Source organism: Synchiropus splendidus, chromosome 3, assembly GCF_027744825.2.
Source record: "Synchiropus splendidus isolate RoL2022-P1 chromosome 3, RoL_Sspl_1.0, whole genome shotgun sequence".
Taxonomy (NCBI): domain Eukaryota; kingdom Metazoa; phylum Chordata; class Actinopteri; order Syngnathiformes; family Callionymidae; genus Synchiropus; species Synchiropus splendidus.
Genome location: NC_071336.1, coordinates 6,205,634 through 6,231,383, shown reverse-complemented (window position 1 = coordinate 6,231,383; position 25,750 = coordinate 6,205,634). Strand labels below are relative to the sequence as shown.

The following is a 25,750-nucleotide window of genomic DNA, read 5'->3' as shown; positions in this document are numbered from 1 at the left end:
CCATCTAGCGGACTCGAACCAGGCGAGTTCAGATTCTACCCGGATTCGATCATGGAACCTCATTTGAAGCGTTTACTGAGTACATTCTAATATTGCAAAAAAGAATGTTGATTGGTCTTTATTGGTCTCTTCGTGTTTAACCACGACACATATACACACATACACACACCCACATGATCCCCGGTACTAACTGACAGAATTAAAATAGTCACCGCTGATCACAGTTATTATTAAAAAAAAAAAAACAACAACACATAAAAGCACACACACACACACACACACACACACACACACACACACATATATATATATATGTGTGTGTGTGTGTGTATATATATATATATATATATATATATATATATGTGTGTGTATATATATATATATATATATATATATATATATATATATATATATATATATATATATATATATATATATATATATATATATATATATATATATATATATATATATATATATATATATATATATATATATATATCTCGAAGCGGTCGAAGCCAAGGGGACAGCGCAACCAGCTGGGGGCATGACCCTGTAATTACCCCACAACACCTAACTCTGGAAGAGATGAACCCATCCGGTGTTGGCATATGCACTCGTAATACATGAGATAAAATATAGGTAATAATACATATAATGGAAGGGAGCGCTGGTTACTTTTCTGTCGGATTTGGCCATTTTAAAGTAAGCGGCTGTCGAGTTTTCTTTTGCGTTATTGTGTAGTTTACAGAGACTGAATAATTCTCAAAGGTCGCATCATTTAATATTTGGCTGTAGTAAATTGATGAACACGAAACGGCATTATGAATGAGAAGTAGGCCCGGTCAAGTCGACTGCAAAAGTGCCCGTTAGTTGCAGTTTTATTCATGGGATGCTTTGTTTTACCCTTGAAATGTAGGCAGGGGGGATTTCAGCGAAATATAGATAGAGTATAGACATATGACGGTTTAAATAACGCAGGTCTATTGAAGTTAGATGCTGCTGTATGCGTAATGATACTGCGGCAATTGGTTCCATAGTCTACAGTCGTGGTGCATCCGCGTATCATTCCGCCGGCTGAGAGAATGCTGGTTGACCAATCACATCTGTGTTTACTCCATCACCTGTCAACTCACGCCCTCTGTTACGGTTTCTCTGTGGAAGGTAAGATTTAATGCGTTAGTATGCCGTTTTGTGACTAGATTCACATAAGTAATGTGATTTCGTGATTTGTATTTTGTGAGCTGAAGAGCCGGTTTGTGTGTACTGTCCCTGGGTTAGCAGGGTTAGCACCCGGAGCTACCGAGCAGCCCCTCTTCCATAGCCTCGTTTGTCTTTCAGCAGATCACGAGAAAGTCGTAGTCTTACTATTTGTTTCTGAAAGGCCGGGGTGCAGAGATGTATTCTTTTTTTCCCCCGGGAAACGAGTCCACTAACGTGCGTCTGTATGATGACCTAGCCGATAAGCTAACGGGACAATCAGGGAATCCTCCAGCTAGCATCAGCACAAGTGGCTGAAGAGGCGACGCTGAACGCGCTTGGATTAACCCAGTCGTCATTCATTTCCATGGAGTGTTCAATTATCCTTGGTTGTGTTCCTCTTCGGTAAATTGTTGAAACAGCATCACCATTTTACAATGATTTTTTTTTTACCCTACTAATGTCTTTATCGCGTCATTTTCCCGCAGGTAAATCTCTTACACATAGGTGATTTTTTTTTTTTTTTACATTTTCTACATCGTATCAAAGTTTACATGTTTATTATTGTTATTATAATTTTCTAGTAGTTATTCTACTTGTTATTGTTCCATTCTGTTCTTCTGTTAGCTTACCTTGTGGTGGAGATGTAATTCCTCCAGCTGGTCCATGTTCCCCATAGACATCACCTGACATGCCTGGGAAATGCACTGGTAACATCCAGTTGATAGATTCACTGGGAACTGGCCGCTTTTACGCTAAGAAGTTGTGCCACGCTTCCAAGTCATTTTGGCTTTTATACTTATGAGCTCATCCATTCAAGGATTATCAAGCATGATTGATGAGGATGAATGCAAATTGTTCATTTCATAAATTTTTTATTTTTGTTCAAAAACAATCCAACATTCTATAACTCAATATTCATGCCAGAAATCTTGACATTTATAAGATACTATATGACCATGGGCTTCTGAAAACCATGTTTTTTTAACCTGTCTATCAACAGAAAGCAGGAAATGACTTTTGGTTCCTCTCACCTGAACACTTTACGTGCCAGTGCGAAATATATAGCTTTCAGTCCCACTCACCACTTATCAAGAGCATATCAATGCCTTTGTGGCAATTTTTATAGCAAAGTTTCACAACTTCTCTTGAAATTGTGTCTTAGAACGGTTAGAAAAGCTCTCTTCACTGTTCCATATACTTTGGGATAAAGAATGCTGTTCATTCAGTTTCACTTTCTTTCTGTGTTGTGTTTCTAGAATCTTTGAAAAAAAAAAGCATTCAAACTGAAGCGCAGACGGTAGCTGCTAACTGGACGGACTCTCTGGCATTTGACCTTTTGCAGGTAAGCTTCAAAATACTAACAAATTGTCTTGATTATTTCCCCCATTAGAAAACATTCACTGTTTTCCTGATGCTTTCCCCATAATCCATCAGTAGGTTTGGTGAGCCCCAAATGTCATCTTTGTAGACTCACTGTGAGAAGAAAGTAAGAGTAGCTCTCTCCAAGGACAGGCCCAGGTAGTGCTTTAGAGTGGGTGTTTATGGATTTTCCGACTTACTATCATGCCGTGAGAAGGGAAATAGTTCACTCACAAAATAATCAAATAAAAAACATACCTGGAAGTACATATAAGCTATATAAATTAAATCAAACACAAAATACCTCACTGTCTGCTTGTCCTGAAACAACTCAGAAGTTCTTATTTAATAACTAGAATCATCTTTATTGTCAAGGTCAGTGAGGATCCCACCAACTAGGAAAGTGCAATAATGGACAAAACATCATAACTCTTGTCCAACACTGTAATAGTTCACGCACACAAGCTAATCATTGAACAAAAGTAAAAAAATAAAATGTGACGCATAATCCCTGTGGTCTGGTATTCCAGAATATTAATGAATAATATTCTGGAATATTAAATATTAAAATACAAAAAACATTCTATATTAACTTGTATTTATGTATTGTAAATCACATTTTAACAGTTTAACAGTAATTTAAATAAATTGCCTGTGAAAATGTATGTTTTTCATTATCATGAATAATCATTAACATCATTAGTGTCCTCACAAAGATCAGACCTGGGTAGAGTGTAGCCCAGCGGCCACATGCAGCCCTTTACCTGTGTTTATGTGGCCCTCATGGAGTCAAAGTGAAACTGAAACGGATCATCTAAAAGTGTTTCAAACAATAACTTCCGTATTACTACCTCAATTCTAAATATAGCTTGCTCCTTCCATTTTGCATATGATTTACATCATGTAAGTTTGACAAGTAATGACTTGAATCCATCTTTTTATGAAAATGAATTGCCCTTCAAAATAAATGAGAAAAGTATGAATATTTTGTGATAATGTGCCTTGCTGTCATATATTCATACTTTAGCGTAGAACTTATGAATACATAATCCTCACATATTTATCTTCAAATAAAATTTCCACCTTGTATTTCTCATCTTATGAACATCTTGTGTCTCCAGTGGTGCCCCTCACAACACTCCCGGTATGTAATCTGGCTCCTGAGGAAATTTAATTGCCCACTGCTGACATTGATGAATATTGCTGATCATGCTCAATTTTACTCTTCAAAGTTTACACTGAACATTGCGTCTACCTTTTCGAAGCCGGAAGAACCAAAAGGCCTCACTTCTCCTTTCTGCTTGGTAATACTGATCTTATGGAAGCCTGTGCAGGATAGTGATGGTGTCATTGCTTCGTGATAGCTCACACTGTAGTGCTGACCATGTGAGGCAGTGAAGTGAGTCGACCGTAATAGGTGATTGGTTATTGACTTAATGCATCAATAACTAAGCTTCATTCTAACTTGCTATTGTTGTATGCAAATGATACATATGTGATAATGATAAGAGTATTTCTAATGAACCTAGGAAGTAGACTGACTGAGCAGCCAGTCCTCTTTGAGAGACTCAGAAGAGAGCAGGGTCTTTGTATGTGAGAAGCCTGTGATGTCATTCAGGCAACACATGAGGATGCTGTTTCACACAGTCAGTGGCAGATGTTTAGGTGGATCGTCTCCATCTAGGCTTGTTTATGGTTCCTCATTTTCCCGTCAGCACGCGGTGAAGTGGCTGGGGAATCAAGACGTGGACCCTGTAGTGACAATGTTGGACAATGGACAAACACTTAAAACTTGAATTTATGGGTATCGAATGTATTGAGGTCAGGCCATGTACAGTGGGGCTTATACCTCATTAGTTGTTGTAGAGGACTTGAGTAACTAGAGCAATCTCTTTTGATGATGGGTTTTCAATTCCAAAGACACACATGCTTGCTTATGTGGTGACTGTCTTGTTTGTGGCAACAAATTATGTATGCAGACATGACTCTATATTCATTGTATTGCTCATATAACATAATTGTGTGGCCTTATCTTCAGTTCTGTGATGTTGCTTGAGTGACTCACCAGGGTTGCCAGCAGTATTCATGTCTGCACTCACCTTGTGTGCCAGCCTTGTCCCTGAGGTTCCATGGATCTTGTTTGTCACAACTTGTGAACTTGTTAAATGGAGAATCTGAAGGGGACAGTGCAACAGTAGTTCTGGAGAGGATTCATTGTTGAGCCGTTCCTCAAAAACCGACTCAATAATATGAGCATTTTGTTTTGCTAATGTTTCAAAAGTGTCTGCTGTGGTGAAATAAATCCCCTTTACAGGACGATATTGAATGTATACACACTGTCATTGAATCAGGATTGGTTGTGTATTCATGACATTGTCCTGTAATCGTTGTGTTTTTTTTTTTTTTTCTAGTGGCATAGGACTTGAACCATGAGCTCAGTGGCAGTGTTGACCCCAGAGAGCTTTGCAGAGCATCGCAGTGGCCTAAAGGACCAGGAGATCACAGGTAACATTATTTTCACATTCATCTCATTCTGAATGAAAATCTACCTGGAGATCAACTTGCACCTTTCATTCCACCTCTACTCCTGCAGGCTGTGTCCCAGAGGATGAAGCCTACATCCCAACCTACCTTGAGGCGTTTCCTCCTCTCCCGGAGAAGGGGACTCCAGGGGAGAGGGCTGGGGAGCCGGCACCGGTGTGGGGGAGCAAGATCAGGCCAATCAAAGCTTCTGTCATCACCCAGGTGTCTTTCGCCAAGAATTACCATTATATTAATGGAAATGTATTGCATTAAAATACCATTTTAAACCATTTGGTAAAACATGTTTTGTTCTACCATACTTGGGTGTTTTATCAGATAGTCATGTAACTTTTGTATTAAACAAAGGTGAACTTACTTCGTCCAAATATATCTAAGCGCTAGGAGGGAGTGGAAGGTGATCTGACTGAACGCTAGGATTTCACTAGAAAAGTACAAGTGTTTAAATAGCAGAATATGGGATATGAGTTTTATTTAGTCCACAATAACAAAAGTGCTACCACTAATGTTTTAGTTGTTGTATTTTTTTTTCAGTTGTATTTTCATCTGTAGAAGCAGCAGGGTACTTGTTTTAAGCTCTTTCTATTTTCCTAGGTGTTTCACGTGCCTCTGGAGGAGCGACGATACAAGGACAACAGCCAGTTTGGGGAGGGGGAGGAGGCCAAAGTGTGCTTGGACATAATGCAGCGGACGGGAGCCCACATTGAATTGTCCCTAGCAAAAGACCAAGGTTTATCCATCATGGTCACAGGAAAGTTGGATTCTGTCATGAAGGCCCGGAAGGAAATTGTTGCTCGCCTGCAGACACAGGTAAAAAATGCATCTGGAATTATAGCCTTCTTGTATTTCCTGACTCTACTATGATTGCAAAATGCAGCCTGTGTTCTTGACGCTTTTAGTTAAATTATTAGGACTACCACTTATGTGTTTAATATGGCCTTCCTTATGAAGACTCCAGTAAATTTCCATGAGAGGTTAGGCCTGGGGATTTTAGAAATATTGCATATTGCAAACGTTCCATGGGAATTAGCGGAATTGTTGGGCATTTAGGAGAACCAACTGGGAATCTGTTGTATCCAAGCATAAATATAAACAGGCGTCATCAAACATCCATTCAAAATGTTTTCAACAGATGTTTTTGTCAGTAGAACAAGGTGTGTGTGCGCGATATGTTGATTAGATAGTGAATGATTAGAACGTGTCGACTGTCCGTCAAAGTAAGGAGATTGTACGGATCGCATACAGTATATGTACTTTAGTTCCTTGTTGAAGCACCCCTGAGGAAGTGTGCTACACTCCTCACAAGAGCACATTTTCCCCACACACTCACAGTCCGGGTGAACAAGCCGATCAACAGCAGCGCACCTTGGGACCTGACCACACACCTTCATGTCAGAATGATGGGGTGTTTCTCAACACCAGAGACCAACAACATGTCCACTTCCTCAACATCCAGCTCTGCTCCTCAGTGGTCACTGCGGCCTTGTTGAGGATGACTCTGTGTCAGGTTCAAAGAACCTTAGGTTTGCCCGAGTCCCAACCAGCTTTTCCACTTTCACCTTACTTGTTTCAGAAATGAATTGTGACCTTTCGCTTGCAGGGGTCTCTGACAAAAACATGCTGAAGTTCCTGATGTAATCATGCAAAACCACCACTAATTGCAATCTTCTGCAAAATTGCAAATATAAGAGGGCAAAGATCAGACACACTGATTTCTTCATTGCTCTTGAAACATTTAAACAAAACATTGTGTGTCCTAACCCTGGCGCACTTTGAGTTCTTCAGGCCAATATGAAATGCTTTCTCCCTCCATTTTGTTTTCTCAGGCTTCTGCAACAGTCGCCATTCCGAAAGAGCATCATCGCTTTGTTATCGGCAAGAATGGAGAGAAGCTGCAGGAGCTGGAACTGAAAACTGCTACCAAGATAGCCATTCCCCGCCCAGACGACCCCAGCGCTAACATCAGAATCACTGGCACTAAAGAGGGGATCGAGAAGGCTCGCCATGAAATCCTTCTGATCTCTGCTGAACAGGTCAGCAGCTGCTTTCACTGCCTATGAACTACGTCTAAGTCAGTGTTTTTAGTGAGTTAGAATACTCATACATCTGGTTAGGCTCCACCTCTTGACGTCTAACTTCCCCACAGGACAAGCGTGCTGTAGAACGTCTGTCCCTGGAGAAGGCTTTCCACCCCTTCATAGCCGGTGCCCACAATCGGCTGGTCCAGGAGCTCAGTCAGGAGACAGGAGCTCGGATCAGCATCCCTCCCCCAAGCCTGCACAAGGATGAGATTGTCATCACTGGTGAGAAGGAGGCCGTAGCTCTGGCACTGAATCGAATCCGAGCCATCTATGAAGACAAGGTGAACACATTAAGATGAAGCAATTTATCAGATGTTTGTGTTGCTTTCAGATAACAAGCCTGACTACATTTTGATAAACAAGGCCAGGAGGTAGGGGCCTGTATCACCCAGGAAGAGTGTCACGTTTGATTGGTCGGGTGCATTTATTATCCACTCTTTCCTCACACAACTCACCGTGTCTTGAGGCTTTTGGGTAGTGACAAGGGGGTCTTCCTCCACGGGACAATTCCAGCCAAACCATATAAAAAAGCCCTCCTTCTATAACTTCCTCCTTCCTTCTATGATCCATTGTTAAAAAAAACAAGCAAAGCAAAACATAATATGCCTGAAAGGCCAGGGTTGTCTCTGTCATATCAGTTTCCTGATGTTATGCAAAGTTCTCTGCTTGAATGCTGTTACAACAATGGGAGCTGCAAAGCAACAAACAATTAGTCTTTCATATCCTCACTTGCAAGTGTCAAGAAAAACTAAGAGCTATATACCTATCTCAAGAATGTCATCTCATAGGGTGTCTTTGACCACAATGTTTCTACTCTTCTGCTATTCTCTTCTACTACTTTTTTTTTTACTTGGGCTAAATTGACTATCATTAACTGACCTGCCGTTCAAAGCTCTAAGTTGTGTTATGTGGTGAATCTTTAGTCGTGAATTATGAAGGTCACTCCCTTTCTTAAAAAATATAATATATCCTATGCAGAAGAGAAAGACGACCACTATCTCTGTGGAGGTGAAGAAGTCTCAGCACAAATACATCATTGGGCCAAAGGGCAACACCCTGCAGGAGATCCTGGAGGCCACAGGGGTGTCAGTGGAAATGCCTCCTCTTGACTCTGGCTCGGAGACCATCATCCTGAGGGGGGAACCTGACAAACTGGGGCCTGCACTCACACAGGTCTATGCCAAGGTGAGAAGTGTGTTGAACCAAACAAAGGTTTTAATGTAATCTAAATACATGCATCAGTATCATTCCTAGACTAGTGATCTCTCACTCAGGTTTACTCCCTGAAACGCAGTGTATAGCATGCAGTTTATGGTAACAACTACCAACTCAGGTTTACTTCTACTGACTAACATCCTGTGTGTTTTAAGTGTCATTTCCTGAAAAATAACTGGGTTAAGCATAAATGAAGTGTCTGGGATCTTCGAAGTCTGGTTTGAATTAAACTGGCCGAAGGATACTGTTGAAAACCCAGTTTGGTGATTAAAGGACCTTTGTGACGTGGTCCTGTTTCCTGGACTTGAGACGACCGACTGTAACAGATATTGAAACACAGCAAATTGTCAGATGTTGGAAGTAATGCCATTCTAAACACTAGCACATATTAATTGACTGTACAGGCCAAGAGCGTGATGGTTGTGGAGGTGATTGCTCCTGCATGGCTGCACCGCTTCATTATTGGGAAGAAAGGACAGAACATCGGAAGGATCACACAGCAGCTGCCACGGGTGAGTTGACTGATACATCTTGCAGTGTCAGCAAGTCTTAATCTGGCGTTATTTTACTGATATGATATCTGCATAAGGATAAGGATGTTTTGGATATATTCATGACAGGCAGTAAATCTGTTTGTTCCTCTTTGTGGGTTTGTCTGCAGGTACACATCGAATTCACGGATGGCGAGGAGCGTATTAGCCTGGAGGGTCCAACGGAGGAGGTGGAGCAGGCTCAAGCACAGATCCAGGAGATCATCAAGGACCTGGTCAGTACACATTTGACTGGTAATGGAACGGTTCATGAAAACAAATGGTTCAGTTTGCCTGATTGAGCTTGTGCGTTGTTCAGGTATATTTTTGCATTTCTTTGTTTATTTATTCAGTTTGCTGCCTGTTTGTGTCGCAGTACAATTGTGAAGGTCATGTCATGTCCTCTGCAGTGGCATCACCGAATATGTCAATTGATAAATCAAATGGCAAACTGCCTCATTCTTGCGGGTTTTACATGACTACTACACATAAGACATAATTGATTTTTTAAAAACCTAAAACGGTAGATTATTGGCCAAACCAAAACATTAGCCACAAAAAATGCGATCAGATCCAAACTGTGGTTTTGATTAACTATTCTATCCCAATTTCATTTCTCACAGACCTGATGAGCATTTTATGACAGGATTTTATCAATATATAATAGGTTTTCCTTTTTAATCTGGATTATGAATTTAAACATGGCTGATGAAAAAAGATAATGTGACTTTTGCGTTCATCTCCGTCTTTGCTTCATGTCATCTCGAATTCCTTGCATGTCTTTTATGTACCAGAAAATAGAAAGATGTAGAGAATTTTTATTTTTTTTATCCAGCTGTAAGATTTATTGCCCTTCTTACCACTCCGATCTCTTAAATATTGGACGTAACTAGGTGAATGTTTTACTGTATAACTTCTGTATAACAAATTCACTGCCATCTGTTTGGAGCTAGAATATATCGGCACACAATTAACTGACCTCATTGTGTTTGGGTTATTCTTAAGTCTCTGTTGCACATATGACAAGTGGAAATGTCAAAACAGTAGTCAATTTGTTTTATTTTTACAATGGCAGAGTGTGTGTTGCGTTTGAATTTAGTGAGTAACAACAGTCTCTTCATGTGTGTAGCTGGTGAGGATGGACTACACTGAAGTCATCATTGATCAGCGTTTCCACAGACACCTGATTGGAAAGAACGGTGCCAACAGTGAGTAGATGTCTTATTGATAGAGAAGATGCTAAATGTGCGGTAGCCAACAACGCAGATTTGGATGTCGAGATTGTTCCACTGAGCTTTAATAGTCACAATCGATTAATTACAACAATGAACTATAGCAAAAAGGCTGCCTGTCCTGACAGCGAATGAGGAGGAGAAAGAGTCCTCATCATTGTGCTTGGATTCATTGCCTACTATAAATAACGTAATCTGAGATCTCTGCTCTGCGTCACATGATTGATGTGAGGGACATGATTCTGCATGTTGGTTTCTCTTTGCTAGTAAACCGGATTAAGGAGCAGTACAAAGTGTCGGTGAGAATCCCCCACGACTCAGAGCGTAGTGGCCTTGTCCGGATTGAAGGGGATCCCAAGGGAGTCCAGCTGGCCCGGAGAGAACTCATCGAGATGGTTCAGAGAATGGTGAGAAGAGCTGGTTATTGATTCATTTGTCCACCTTAAGCAAACTCGCCTTCTTAATATGTTTTCTTGAAATTCCAGGAAAATGAACGCACTAAAGATCTGATAGTAGAACAGAAGTTCCATCGCACAATCATCGGCCAGAAGGGAGAAAAGATCAAAGAAGTCCGTGATAAGTTTCCGGAGGTAAACAGAGTTCCTTCTGATGCCACCCCAGTCTGTGGTGCGTACTAACCAAAGATCTCTGTGTTAAGGTCATCATTAATTTCCCTGACCCAGCCCAGAAGAGCGACGTTGTCCAGTTGAGAGGGCCGAAGAATGAAGTTGAGAAATGCAGCAAGTTCCTTCAGAAAATCATTTCTGAGCTGGTGTGATCTATTCTTCGTCTGCGGCGAGACAAACTAGATGGCTTTAGAATTAACACTGACATTGTGCTGCTTCTGCAGATCGAGAATAGCTTCTCACTGTCGGTCCCCATCTTCAAACAGTTCCACAAAAACATTATTGGCAAGGGTGGATCCAACATTAAGAAGGTAGGGAGGCTTTTCTGCTGATGCTTGGATGTACTCTTTATTAGTTTACTGACATTTTTATGCACTTTTATTAAGTGGACATTTTGGCAAGAGTAAATGTGCTGTTCTGTACCATGCAATAGTGGTATATTTAGAAAGCACAGAAAGCAAGCAAAATAAAATAAACAAAATGAGCGTTATAATAAAAAGTATTCATGTTAGGGCCGATAAAATTAAGCAAAAATAGTAAATCATAATAAACCCTCTCTTCTGTCTTTGAAATTGTCAGCTAGGGCTGCCACCAGCCGTATTTTGATAGTCCACTAGTCATCAATTATTTTTGCGATTAGTCTTAGCTAAACATATCGTACATAAATCATCATAAATAATGAATACTATGCACGAGCAAGAACACAAAATATTGATTAAAACTAAGGATAGTCGTACTCAGTCTTTTTGTATATATCTTGCCATCCATCCACTTTTCAATGATTCATTGCAGCCTAAGCCACAACTGGGCCACATTCAGGATATTTTTTCCATTGTTGGGTCTGTCTCTCACCGTTTAGCCTGTCTTGCTAATTTATGCTTTTTCTTTTGATTAATCTTCACCTGCATCATTACACTTCAGTGTTGAAGGGTGTCCTGAGACATCTTTATGATCTCTCTAACAATAGCTGTTATCGTTTTTGGACTGCATTTATTTTCAAGTCAAGTATTGTGAGGGTGGGGCGAGCAGTATGCACTGAGTTTCCTTGCCGAGTGAGCATCAGTCTTCAGTCTACTTAAACATTGAGATGTCCGCATGAACTTGGTGGAACAATGTGGACTCCACATAGTGTTTACTGGTGACGTTACCGGAGCGACACCACACGAAAACAAACTGTTTGTCCTGCAATGCTTTAATCTGCAGCCAACACGGAACGCATTTGTCTTTACACTCTGGTAACGTTAATAACGGCTTGCTCAGTGTTGTATGTACGCCAAGGAAAAAACGTCGACACATTTGTTAATTATGACTTAATGTTCTTTGACAGAAACATACTTAATAATTCAGCTTTTCTTGTTAATTTATGTTGCATGTTTTCCCTCCTTTTTTGTAACTGTTTATCAAATTTTACAAAGTATAGGCAATCAATTTTGAAAATGATACATACAATGGTTTATAACTTGTGTAAATACATAGATAACAATAAAACAAAATAAAATACATTCACAGAAAAACAATGGGGATATTACAATAACTTATAATTGCGATGAGGTTGGATTTCTTTGCTGAAAAATGTTCCATTTTGTCCCTGTTTTTTATGTACAACCCGGTTTTCAGTCTCAACAATTCTTCATCTGCCGTATTTCTTCACTGTCAGAAAACTTCTTACATCAGCCTTCAACCAGTTCCTTGTAATAGCTTTTTTAGTAGCAAGCATCAAGATTTTAAAGAAATATTAATCACTTTGTTTTACCTGTGAGGGCAAGAGTCTCAGCAAACATATGTGTGGGTCCATAAGAATGTTACATCAAAATATCACCTCAAGAATATTTATAGCCTTGTCCCAGAATATTTGTATTTTAATACAGGTCCAAAATATTTGAGAATGAGAAGGATTCACGTGTCCACATTTTCTCCAGCATTGTTGTGGTTCTCCTAGTTGTTTGCCTCTTAAATGATGTTTTATATTCATTTACTGATAAGAAGTTTAAAAATAGATGACTGCTCAACAGCCGCCTCTGTTCTACTGAGTGCGTATGATTTTTTGAGAATGTTGCCACTGTTGGTCCCAGAAAAACAAGTTGTTGTTGTTGTTGTTATCATGAATACATTTCTATTTTTATTCTAACGGGTGCTCTCCATTGTGACGTGTCTGCAAGATCCGTGAAGAGACCAACACTAAAATCGACCTGCCGACTGAGAACAGCAACTCAGAAATGATTATCATCACAGGCAAGAAAAGCAACTGTGAGGCTGCGAGAGAACGAATTCTCACCATCCAGAGGGAACTGGTGAGTGTTTGATAACAGTCATGATGTTAGAGTTAACCATCAATTATCATTTCCATGCACTGTTACTAGAACTTTATTTTTGTTAATATGCATTGGAGTTGTGCATGTAGTGATGGATGGTTCTGGAGCGTAAATACACCTTAGTTTACTTTTCTTACCTTTAACCTGCTCTAACCATCAATATGCACATCACTTGTGGTCTTTCACAGGCCAACATTAAAGAGGCAGAGGTCAACATCCCGGCCAAACTGCACAACTCTCTGATCGGTTCCAAGGGCTGTCTGGTGCGCTCCGTCATGGAGGACTGTGGTGGGGTCCACATCCACTTCCCCTCTGAAGGCTCTGGCTCAGACAAGGTGACCATCAGAGGACCAGCCACTGAGGTGGAGAGGGCCAGAAAACAGCTGCTGCAGCTGGCTGAGGAAAAGGTGAGTTAGTCGTCTCTAAACGGCTTAACCAAAGAGAGTTGCATTACTTTAGCTAAGGGCTGAACTCTTGACGGAGTTCAAAAGCAAATGAAGTTGTTTCCCCTTGTCCTTTTCAAACTTCAGCAAGTCAACAACTTCACTGCTGAGCTGCAGGCCAAACCAGAGTACCATAAATTCCTAATAGGCAGAGGAGGCGCAAACATTCGGCGTGTTCGCGACAGGACGGGTGCTCGCATCATCTTCCCGTCACCTGATGACACAGAGCAGGAGCTGATCACCATCGTTGGGAAGGAGGAAGCAGTCCGGCAGGCCCAAAAGGAGCTGGAGAGCCTTGTCAAAAACCTGGTGTGTAGATGTCATTGTCCTGTTCTGCGCGCACATCAGCAAGCGATTACTTTGGCTCATTCTGATAACTTTCAGAAGTTATGTATTGTTTTGTAATTCCGCTGCAGAAAAGCAACCTCTAGTGTCCTGTGCTGAATATTTCCTATACATGTTTGTAGTGCAGCAGGCTGTTTGTCATCATCTCTTATTAAGACCTTCAGTATGAATGGCTGGTTTTCTGTTCCCATCTTCTCCAGGATGATGTGGTGGAGGATAGCATGGTGGTGGATGTTCGCCATCACCGGCACTTTGTTTGTCGGAGGGGTCAGGTTCTAAGGGAACTGGCGGAGGAGTATGGTGGTGTTGCTGTGAGTTTCCCTCGGACTGGAGTCAACAGCCAGCGTGTTACACTGAAGGGGGCTAAGGACTGTGTCGAGGCTGCCAAAAAACGCATTCAGGAAATCATTGAGGACCTGGTGAGAACAGAGGGAATCAATGTATTTGGTGAAAAAGCTGCTGGGCCATCGGCGGGGGTCCTTAGCTGAATATTGCCGAGTCATCAGTGTTGTTGTCTGTAAATGTTGTCGTCTCCTCATCTCTCCTGCAGGAGTCCCAGGTGAGTGTGGAGGTGGCAATCCCGCAGCGGTACCACCGGGCCGTCATGGGACCGAAAGGTTGCCGCATTCAGCACATCACCAGGGAGCATGAGGTCCAGATCAAGTTCCCAGAGAGAGACGACAGCACTGCAGGTCCTGAGCACAACAGGCGCAGATTATTAACTCATAGATTCCCAGCTGGGCTCAATGCTGTTTTTAAATTAGCACCAGAGATTCTCGAGTGCAGGACCAGGTAGTTCGGCGGGGTCAGGCCATATGGCCTGAAATTCCCACTATACATTCAGTAGTACTGTCTTTGCCAAGCTGCATTGGAGTCAGAAAAACAAATCAGTCAAGGTCTAATGGATCATTTATTGTGGAGTCAGCACACAGCAAAGTGAAAGCGTTTAACCTTGTTTAAGCTTTTGAGTTTGGATCCCAAGATGAGTCTTTTTATTTCCTCTGGCATACTGCAGGTCAGGACGCCTTCTCTCAGGAAAATGGTCACATTAGTCCAGACACAGAGTTTGTCCCTCGCAAGTGTGACATCATCACGATCTCTGGAAGGACAGAGAAGTGCGAGCTGGCTAAAGAAGCCCTCCTGGTCGGTGCTTTGCTGTTTGCTTTTGTCTGTGGAGGTCTGCTCCTCATGTCGCTAACTCTCTCTGGTTAGGCACTGGTACCAGTCACAGAAGACATGGAGGTGTCCAATGAGCTGCACCGCTTTATCATTGGTCAGAAGGGCAGCGGCATCAGGAAGATGATGGAGGAATTTGAGGTAAGTGAGTGGTGCATGTGCTGTGACATGTTGACAGGTTCATGATTTTCGTGACGATCGGGTTTAAGTAGCAAGGGAGCATCGAAACATCAGAATGGGCCTGTACCTTTGCAGGTCAACATCTGGGTGCCCCAGCCAGAGAAGCAGCTGGATTTTATCAAGGTCACTGGCCTGGCAAGCAACGTAGAGCGAGCCAAACATGGTCTGTTGGAGCGAGTCAAGGAGCTGCAGGCTGAACAGGAGGACCGGGTGAGAAGGCGACTCCACCTACACACACACACACACACACACACACACACACACACACACAAGTTCCTCTGCGCTTTGCTCTCCACCAAACAAAACTGGCACACTGCAGACCTATATCAAAGCGGTCTGTGACATTCATCTGGCATAAAGTGGATTATTTGTAGTACGTGGGAAGAAAAGAAATCGAGCAAAAGAATTCCTGAGTAAGAAAAAAAAAAATCGGAAGAAACAGTTAAGAAACGTTAGCATGTCTACTGCAACAGAACAATTCAAACCTGGAAGATACAAATGACCAGTGTAACATGAGTTTCATCACGGCTTTGTCGAATCTGGACGTACACCCCCATGCTAGTGCATGGATGTATGTCGTGGAGTCCCGTCACAACTTGCATGAACACATCACATCTCCTCGACCTCAAAATGATTCATACCCCATCAAAAAAAAAAGTGTTGTAGATTCATCATTCTCCAATGCTATTATACTGGTAATTCCTGGGTATCCGATGCCTTCCCGTTGCTAGGCACAAACCCACATATGAGCGGCTAGAGTTTACTTCCCTAAATAAATATATGGCCAAAAGTTGATTTTCACCCATGTTCAGAATTATTCATACTCCTGGAAAAATCTCAGAAAAACATGTATTAGTCAAAATGGCGTCTCAATGGGTGAAGACACCACTGCTCAAGAAGAAACATCCGAGGCTTGTCTGGCCATGGCTAGAGCTGAAGCAAGATCCCAGACAGCCTCCAGGACATTTCTTCTTGAGGAGACCTCCTCAGTGCAAGAGCCATTCAGTGGTGGAGCGAGACGCCTGTGTACCTGCCTGGACGATGAAGATCAACTTTTAGCCATATGTTTACTTACTTACTTACTTTAGAAGACATAGGATACTCAGGAATTACCACTCTAATAGCTTTGGTCAACGAAGAATCCAATATTTTTGTCATGGGGTGTGACTCATTTTGAGGCCCAGTGTATGTGTTTGAGATGCATGAAGGCTTATTTGAGTGAAAGAGTGCAAGAAACACAATACCGTAGCTGATGCTACCACACCTGCCTGGAGTGTACAGTACAAATACATACATACATATGTCTGTATGTGCAAGGTGTCTCTGGCTGTCTTCTCTGATAGATGTGGAACATGCATGTAATTCACACATGCTTCTCAAAGGTTTTGCCGTGTCTCCTCTTCAGGCTCTGCGCAGCTTCAAAGTGACCATGTCTGTCAATCCTAAATTCCATCCCAAAATAATCGGCCGCAAGGGAGCCGTCATCTCACAGATCAGAAAAGACCACGACGTCAACATCCAGTTCCCCGACAAAGGAGACGAGCAGCAGGTTTGTTTTGTGGCTGCGCTCCCAGCTGTTACTGCTGTCTGAGTGAGATGAATGTGCAGTGTCGAGAGAGCCGCTCAGCATCTCTCTGCTCTGTTTTGGATGGAGACTTCATGCTCAGTTATTCAGCTACGTGGCCACAGCCGTTAGCTCAGCAACAGTAACCAGCAGGTCGTTCCTCACGGACCTGTCATCTCTCCTGCCAGGATCTGATCGTCATCTCCGGGTACGAGTCAAACGTGGAGGAAGCGCGTCAGGCCATCCAGCAGCTGGTGGCTGAGCTGCAGGAGATGGTGAGCCAAGATGTTCATCTGGACCCCCGAACACACGCTCGCATCATCGGTGCCCGTGGCAAAGCGATCCGCCGGCTGATGGAGGAGTTCAGGGTGAGCTAGAGGAAGGCGCTCCCCTGCTGAGGGCTGGCAGCTCACTTCTTCTCCTCCTGTTGGAAGGTGGATATCCGCTTCCCTCAACCTGGATCAGATGAGCCGGACAAGGTGACGGTGACAGGCCTTCCTGACACTGTCGACAATGCCATCGACCATCTGCTCAACCTGGAGGAAGAATATGTGAGTTGGTGACCATGTGAAATGTAGCAGTGGCTGCACAGATGTGGTGAGGATTCATGGTTTCCAGATGCTGAGTGTGACGGAGACCGAGACTTTGGCCGCCTATATGAAGCCGCCATCACGCTACGGCGCAGGAGGAGCGGGCGGAGCGGACGATGGCAGTGGCGGTCCAACGAAAGGCTTCGTCGTGCGTGATGCCCCCTGGAACGCTGCTGGACACAAGGTCAGCTCAGCACGTCTTCGGTGCTACTCACTTTGCTGCCTGCACTTTCACGCCAGCTCTGCTCTGATGGGGAAGCGGTGCTGTGAACGCTGCTAAGAAGTGTCACTCAGGCAGAAGTAAACAACACACGTGCAAAATGACAAGCTCAGATGTTGTTGCTTTACAGGGACTATTTGTTTTTATTCAGTAAACAGCCAATGATAAGGATCTGGGATGAGTTCTTCCTGTCTGAACACGCAGGCCAGGTCAAATTTGCACTAGGAACTTGGAACAGGAGCAGTGCAGGCGTGGAAGGGCTGTGTGAGGAACAGTGTATGAAGAAGCACGGTCAGGCAGCGACTAGTTTTTGTGTGTGTGAAGTCGGGGAAGGTGGCAGGTGTGTGGCTATCTGAGCGGCCCTCGTGTGGCACAGCACCAGCTGCTGTGTGGTGACTGTCTTGGTCTGTCACTGGAGAGATATTGCATGTTAGGTCACAGAAAAAGGAAGAAAACACAGTTGCTGCATCGTTGGCCTTTTAAAACTCTTTATTCCACTGACCTGCATGATGCCACCAGAGAGGAATGTTGACCTTTGAGTGGACATGTCGTGACTCTTGGTTCAACACCAGGTCTGACACAGTCAGACAACTCTTCCAGTCCAACCGAGTCACTCCTCCATCGTGTCATTGAAAGTACTGGGGCCACATGATGTACCTCAGCTGACCTCACTGGTGAGTGCTGGGACTCGTGTGACTTCTTCCTGTCTCTACTCGTTTCAGGCCCCCGACATGAGCAGTGCCGAGGACTTCCCCACATTTGGGGCCGGTGTGGCCCCGAAGCAAACGGCCGCTTGGGGCCCCAAAAAGTTCTGACAAGGTTCACATGGAAGAGAAAAGTCAAGAGAGAAGCTGGGATCAAGCTGCTGCTCACCGTCCTCTGCCCCTGCTGCCGGCACCTCTGCAGCAACTGAGAGCTTCTCTGGTCCTCCTGCTGACGTGTCCTCCACACCTCCTGCTCCTCAACCGCCTCCTCGCTCCTCTGGTGGCTGAGCAGTGTCCACAACTCTGCTGTGGTTCTGCTTGCATTCCCTGGACGTCTCCTGCTTTCCAGCTCTCTCGTCTGCTCAGTGATGTGCAGCAGTGGAGGTGTGTGTTCTGTGTCATTTCTACTTATTTCAGAGGAAACTGCTGCTGTCGCTGACTTTGGAAATGCTGAGCTGAGAAGAGTTTTGCTGTTTGTCTCAGAACTGTTAATTTATTCCAATGGGAGGTGAATTTACTGTGAAGATGCGTTTTTTTTTTTTCTAAAACCGCTGTTTGAGCTTTCACTTGGTGAAGTGAAGGTTGTCACTTGAGTTTCTGTTGCGATCTTAAAGTGTACAGAGTTTGCATATTTTTACTGCGATTTCTTTACTTGTTGAATGATCCTGAATGCTTGACAGGCCAAGTGAGAGAGAGAGTGAGAGATTGAGTTGTGCATTTTGAATGGAGCTTAACCAAACTTTCCCGTCCTTGGTCTTGACATGGGAGAGGCGAGCGGATCTCTGTGGAAGTGCACTAGCGTGGCTCGCCCTCCTCCCTGTCTGGAGGATCCTCGTCCACAGCTGCTATTTGGTTTGCTCAAGTGCTTCTCAGCTTTTCAGTCAGAATTTGTAGCAAAACCCCCCCCGTGACGTCCCAGTGAGGTTGAAAGTGACGGCCACCGGAGGCAGTAGTCGTCCTCCTGCAGTCATTGGTCCATGTTTCTGGTGTCATTCCGGCTTCCCGTGAGGCCACTGACTTGTGAGCCCCACACGCCTGTGTCCACAGTTCCACTAGAAAGACACTCATCTGTTTAGCCAGAGAGAAGATGGGGCTCATTTCAGTTCATCCAGGACAAAAGGTAATAGCTGATGCATATATTAATCATGTCCCACCCAAGTCACGCAAGACAGAAGTTTCACTTTGAGCTGTGTATCATCATCAGTCACTCGATGCCTGCCTTGTTTTCAAATCAAAGAACTTGGACGTGACACAGTGGCAGCTGAGCCGGGGCTGGCTTCTGCTGCGCAGAATGGCAAAACTGAACTCAACTTTTCACAATGTAACAAAAGTCAGTCTGTCAGCCTTAGGTCCCCTCGTCTCCATGGCAACACTGCTGACCTGCAGTCCCACCTTCTGTCATAGCCGACCGTCCGATGGTGACCCGCCCAGGTGCGACACAGTGATGCCCGTCCTCTCATCAAACCACCACTGCGATGTTCAAATTGTAGTTGAAGAATTGAGAAGAAAACGGCACATCAGCCAGCATTTATTAGGTGAAGAAAAATCACTCAGGGTTTCAGGTTTCAACGTCCTCACTGGGGCAGAACCGGTTTGATTCACAGCTGATGACAAAAAAGTGACTATGCAACCCAAAGGATGTAGATCGTGTCTGTCAGTAGGAACTCCCACCATGACATCATCATGTTGTTGGGATTGTGATCCTGATCTTTTCTTTTTGCCCAGAAACTGGTGTGTGTGTGTGTGTGTGTGTGTGTGATTCTTGTATAGCTATACTTGCGGGGACCAATTCTTGGAAACACCTTCTTGTGAGGACATTTTTCTTTTGTGGGGCCCTTTGCTAGATCCCACGAGGGTTAGTCTCAATTTGAGGATGCAATCTTCAAAATAAGTGGGTCAGTATAATGATGGTTAAGTTTGGTTCAGGGTCCTGGTGCAGGTGAGCCGTTTGTTTTGGATGGTTGGGTCCAGGGCGAGAGGCTAGGGGAAGGGTTAAGGCAATGAGAGGTCCTCACAAAGATAGGGATACAAACGTGTGTGAGGGAGAGGGACACTGTCCGTGGTGGGATGAAGCTGCTCAACTATTTGTCTAATAAAACTCTGAGCGAACCTTCTATTGGCCTTAATGACTTAAAAGCTTCAGCATTTTGGAGACGCGTGACTGTGCGAGTGACATGTTGAACACGTTTTTTCTTACTATAAATAAAATGTGACAGAACCATGTTCAAGAAGGTGTGTGGTTTTTCTATTTGCGTCCTTTGAAGGTATATTGAAGGCATATATACATATGTGTGTGTACATACATACATATACATATATATACACACACACATATATATATACATATATCGATCAGTAGATATATATATAGATAGAGATATATATACATATACAAATATAGATATACACATCTTCCCTCTTGTACTCGGGAGCAGAGAAAACAGTGTGAGGGGTCTCTGTGCATACGGTCCGTTTATTCTTTTCTTTATGAATCAGGAAGTTATGGTTTGTTATGTAACAGCCTGTACAATGCAACATACAGAAAACTAAAAACATAATACAAATGAACTTGTACAAAGCAGCGGTGGGCAAAAAAAAAACCCTTTAGGATCATCTTCACATTATTTTTGGACTGGAAGTTCTTTCTAGGATTGCCGACCTTCCATGAGTTGCATGGAGCATCTCTGAACGTAGAGAACACTGGAGTAACAGAACAGAACATGTGGAGTTGAATACGTACATCCAAACAAACGTAAAACGGATGTGGGGGTGTCACAACCATGATGGATGGCATTCACCAGTAAACGTTTTGGATGAAGATGTGTGACAACTGTGACAGTACTTAACAGTCCAGGACTTTTAAACTGGAAATGGAACTGTGCTTTTGCGGTAACTGAAGTCTCCCGTTTGTTTAGCCCCAAACCAACCTGAATGCCACGATACACAAGTTGGTCAAGTTGTACGTGAGGAATTGAATGAAACCAAACACCACTTTTGTTTTTCAACTGCTCTGAGTCAGTCTTTGGTTCACACCTTCAGATTGGCGACCCGAGGGCCCAAACATTTCAAGCTGCTGCCATTGTTGCTAGTTTAATCGCTACAGTCTGTCAGTCAGTCTCCAATGTGTCTATGGTCGTCATCATCATCATCCAACTCTGAGTCACAGGCGACACCAGACCATGACCGCAGAAGTGCAGCTGCAGATGAAGACATGAGCAGACAAACATTCAAATAAACCGTAAACAAATCTCTCACCAGTTTTCAAATGCTCGCAATCAGGAGCCGCTGCTCCAGGATTTGTTCATCTTCTCCGAGGTTGAAAGTCGTCACATTAAGGAGCAGCCTGAGGTCAACTCTAACTGGAGCAGGACACGTGTTCAAATAAGTGCCAAGAGGAAAGAAAAAGAAGTCTGCAGTGGGAGATGACTTTAGAGGAGGGGAAAAAAGAAAAGAAACGCGGTGATTCAAATGTGTGACACTGGTAGTTTGCCATTAAAAATCGCCCACACGTGAGTGAAACATAAAGTGCAGGCAGTGTCTGTTCTTCTGTGAGCTCGCGCCACTCAGTCCGAGAGCAAACAACCACATGGATATAAACCCGACACGGAACTGTCCACAATCAACAACAGCTGGAGCTCAGAGGAGTCTATTGCTCAAGGCAGGGGTCTGATTTGGTTCAGTCTTTAGCCAAAATATGACACGGAGAGACGGCCGGACCCTTTCCAGTCTCTCCTCACTCCACCCGAATTAGCAGTCCGTAAAGTAAGGTCCCGCCCTGCTCCTTCGTGATCCACTCGATCTCAGAATTGCTGAAACGAGGGTCCAGGGCCTCGCTGGGGCCAAGAGTCTGCGGGCCCACCTTGTAGGAGCCCGGCCGCACGCACACTTGGAAGCCCACCTGGGCCTGGTGACAGCGATGTGAGCGAGGGTCGCGGAATCTGGGTAGAGAAGGAGAACCCTCGCTGAAAGACTCCACTTAAAATGCATTGACAACAGCAGTCAGAGTCACTCTGCTGTTCTAACTTTACTTTATCATGGAGTATAACTTTCATTGCTGCTAGGACCACTGTTTATACTCACTGCACTTTGGGAGCAAAGACCTCCAGGCCAGAGTAGCGCATGGTGGGGGACAGACGGACTCTGGGAACCTCCCTCCCGGGGGCACTGTTCTCCTCTGGCTCACTATAGTCATGCGGGCCCTCGGTCTTCACAGGAGATACTGAGAAGATGGACGAGGCTCCTGGAGAAGCGGAGGGTGAGATGAGAACCAGAAAGACTCTGAGTGTCCCCGCCTCACAGCGCAGTTCGGGGAGAGGTGGAACAATGGCGTACCTGGCAGCAGCTGGCTGTGGTCCAGGGTGCGCCGCAGAACTCCGACACTGGTGCCGTGGTAGGCGATGTGCCACTTCTTGAGTGCGTTGGACACGTCACAGTGAGACTTCATCCTGGTCACAAGACGCGGTCAGCACCAGTCACGTGGAAGGCCAGCAGGGCTCACACAGGGCCTCACCTGAGAGCGAAGCGGCACCATCCGAAGGGCAGAGCGTAGTCCCGGGGCGGCTCGCCCCTCTTGTAGTACGTCTCATCCCCCCGCAGCTTGTGGCAGGACTCACAGTAGCACAGGTTGTACTTGGCGTCTTCACTGAAGTAGCCGTCTGTAGGGCAGACACGGCTCAGTCACACAATCCCATCAGCTCACGCTGCAGCTCGGCTCACCTGGCAACGTCAGCAGCTCCTTGAAGCGTGAGCAGAGAGCCTGGTATTCACAGGACTTGTTGGGGTTGACCTCAGGCGGGGGTGTCCAGCACACACACTCCTTAATTCCTGCAAAGTCAAACAAAGACTGTAGACCCGACAGATGGTGGTGATGATGGAAGTGAATCAGCAGACGAACCGCTCTCACCATCCACCATGTCGGCCTTCTCCATGTCGCCCTGACAGTGAGCCATGCCGTTCTCTGCCCCAACCGTTGGCACGTTGTTGGTTACTATGGTCACCTGCACCAAGAGCAACACGGATGAGCACAGCATCTAATGTGGCTTGGATAGAGAGCCACTTCACCACTGACCAAGGACTGAGGAGAGAAGGCTACATCAGCCCAGGAGCCAGGCCAGTGGAGCACAGAGGTCTGTTAATACTCTGTTACTTGAGACAATGAACCCATGTGTGAGTGGTTGTGGCAAAAATGCCTATGTTCCGCAGCACAAACATTGTGTTTTACTAAAATAAAACCTCAATCCTGTCATGTCCATGGTACTGCCCTGTTCCTCTGACCCCCCTGACACAGGGTACTCCTGAACCGCATGAGCTGGGCTTGGCCCCCAGGTGGGGATGAACTACTCCACACAAGTAGGAAGTCGTACAATGAGTCGTTCACTTTAAGGTCTGGTGCCTACAAATCTGTCTTGCTTTGCGAGCTCACTCCACGAAGAAAGCTCAACACCTTCCTCCCACATTTATTGTTCTACGGCTGTATTTTACCAACAACAACAAAACCTTCATGTGACGACAAGACAAGAAAGATTCTTTGATCCACCTCAGTGCTGAACGTTATCGGTGTTCTGACACGTTTCCTTCAATTTACACATGTTCATCAACAAACAAAATGACTTTTGCTTTTGACATTGCAGCGTTCATGTAAACATGTTCGCATGTCAGAACACTGGTCTCGTGTCCACCTGTTTGATGAAGTTTCCTTCCCTCAAAATATCTGCTCAGAGCACGCTGGAATTCCTCAGCTTTCCCACTGACCTGCTCACACTGTCCATACAGGTCAATAAACGGGTAGCAGGGTGAGGGGATGTCCTGTGCCGCCACGCCCTGGTCCATGCCGTTCACGTAGAGGTGAAGACAGCTGTTGGCGTCCACTAGCATACCCAGCACGGTCCCTTCTGGGCACGTATCCAGGTTAGGCCCATAGTTCTCACATATCTGACAGTGCAGGGAAAGGCAAACATGAGAGTGAGGTGAGGAGAAAAAACAAGCAAGGTCAGGTGAGGCCGCTGGGACCGGTGCCAACCTTCAGCGAGTTGTGGAAAATGGAGTCTCTCTGCAGCAGCCAGGCCGAACGTTTGAGGCAACAGGCAGTGGACGGGAAGTTGAGGCGGTCTGGAGAGTGACCGATCACGCCTAAGGACAGCGAGGACGTCCAGGATGGATTCAGACGGTCAATCTGGAACTAAGGAGAGAACACACCACCCGATTCTTGACAAGGGTTCTCCTTCAGAATTGTAACATACCTTCATTTTCGGACTATAGAGCGCACCGGAATGTTAGCTGCACCCACTAGTTTTTAGATGGAAAATAGATCTTCTTTGTACCGAAACCACAGCAGTCTATAAGCCGTGGGTGCAGTCGTGCTGATTGTGCCGTGGAAAGGTCAGTGCTGCACATGCTTTTCAAAACTTGTCCTGTCTCCACACTGCACTGTGGTTCAGTGTCACAGGGGAGGTGCTCGCTCTCCACACCTGCAGGGCTGGAGCGCACACTCCAGGGTTTAATGTCCCATAGTCAGCTGGAGCTCGGACAGAGATCAGATGACTTACAAACAGAGCGTTACTTTGGTTTCTTTTTCATCACACTCAGAGCTGGACACACACCAGGAAAACTTCTACACTCTCCAAGAGACGTCACTCAACCTGTAACCCCTCCCATATGAAGAGGCTATACACGCACGCAAGCACACGCGCACACACACACGCAAACATCGATTCTGTTGCCAGAGCTGCAGGCACACGGGCGAAAACGGCGCATTTTGAGGGCTTTAAGGGTAAATAAAAAGTCTCCCATTTCATCAGGTTTTAGCCTGTAAAAATCCATATATTAGCCGCGCTGTTGCATAAGTCACAGGGTTCAGACCACGACAAAAAAGTAGCGACTTAGTGGCTTATAGTCCGAAATTACAGAAATTCCTGTGTTACACTGCAGACTGGTTGAAAACAAATGAACCAGGAGATGTAATTATAAAGAAAATAGCGGATAGTCATTGTAGAGGACGGTTTCATTCAAGTCGGCCATTTCATTGGAAGAGAACAAATCTGTCATGCAGGAGGCTGCTAGAAGTACTGGGACCCACTGCAGGTCTACAAGACGGGAAAATGCCTGTTTTCGCTTCTGATTTATATGAAATGCCAATTTCACTGGGCGGAGGCGTTTTTATTTCAGCACAACTATAGGTTTGCATGAGATTTCATTCAGCCACTGATAATGGATGCAGAAACTGCTCCACTAAAAGGAGGAGCAGAGGTGAAGGAGAGCGCAGAGGTCAGCATTTTTACTGCAGCACTTTGCTTGCCAACACTGCTGGTTATGTTGGGGACACAAGTCGTCCTCCCGCAGGAATGGGAAGAGAACTTGTGGATGTCACAAGCATCTTAAGGTCAGCCTGCAGCTGGCATAAACAGCCTCTTAATGCAGGTTAATGTAAATG

General features: G+C 44.5%; 2 protein-coding genes across 2 annotated transcripts in view; one reads left to right on the top strand and one right to left on the bottom strand.

Annotated features, from left to right (window-relative positions):
* The first annotated feature begins 1,074 nt into the window (after positions 1-1,074).
* Positions 1,075-20,559, top strand: hdlbpb (high density lipoprotein binding protein b). The gene is made up of 28 exons (XM_053858913.1): positions 1,075-1,164; positions 2,460-2,545; positions 4,974-5,067; positions 5,156-5,307; positions 5,698-5,913; positions 6,930-7,136; positions 7,250-7,465; positions 8,163-8,369; positions 8,804-8,911; positions 9,061-9,165; positions 10,059-10,137; positions 10,429-10,568; positions 10,647-10,751; positions 10,820-10,933; positions 11,012-11,098; positions 12,947-13,078; positions 13,288-13,506; positions 13,630-13,851; positions 14,088-14,306; positions 14,438-14,579; positions 14,903-15,030; positions 15,100-15,204; positions 15,319-15,453; positions 16,649-16,792; positions 16,996-17,175; positions 17,242-17,358; positions 17,426-17,581; positions 18,340-20,559. The coding sequence occupies exons 3-28, from the start codon at positions 4,992-4,994 to the stop codon at positions 18,430-18,432; spliced, it is 3,804 nt and encodes a 1,267-aa protein (XP_053714888.1). The 5' UTR covers positions 1,075-1,164; positions 2,460-2,545; positions 4,974-4,991; the 3' UTR covers positions 18,433-20,559.
* Positions 19,812-25,750, bottom strand: part of neurl4 (neuralized E3 ubiquitin protein ligase 4) — a 21,374-nt gene continuing 15,435 nt past the window's right edge. Inside the window, exons 22-29 of the mRNA XM_053858912.1 lie at positions 24,341-24,499; positions 24,073-24,252; positions 23,225-23,318; positions 23,038-23,145; positions 22,832-22,976; positions 22,654-22,766; positions 22,402-22,561; positions 19,812-22,259 (exon numbers count right to left, since the gene is read on the bottom strand). Of these exons, the coding sequence (XP_053714887.1) occupies positions 22,055-22,259; positions 22,402-22,561; positions 22,654-22,766; positions 22,832-22,976; positions 23,038-23,145; positions 23,225-23,318; positions 24,073-24,252; positions 24,341-24,499 (1,164 nt within the window). The 3' untranslated portion in view covers positions 19,812-22,054. The remainder of the gene's footprint in view (positions 22,260-22,401; positions 22,562-22,653; positions 22,767-22,831; positions 22,977-23,037; positions 23,146-23,224; positions 23,319-24,072; positions 24,253-24,340; positions 24,500-25,750) is intronic.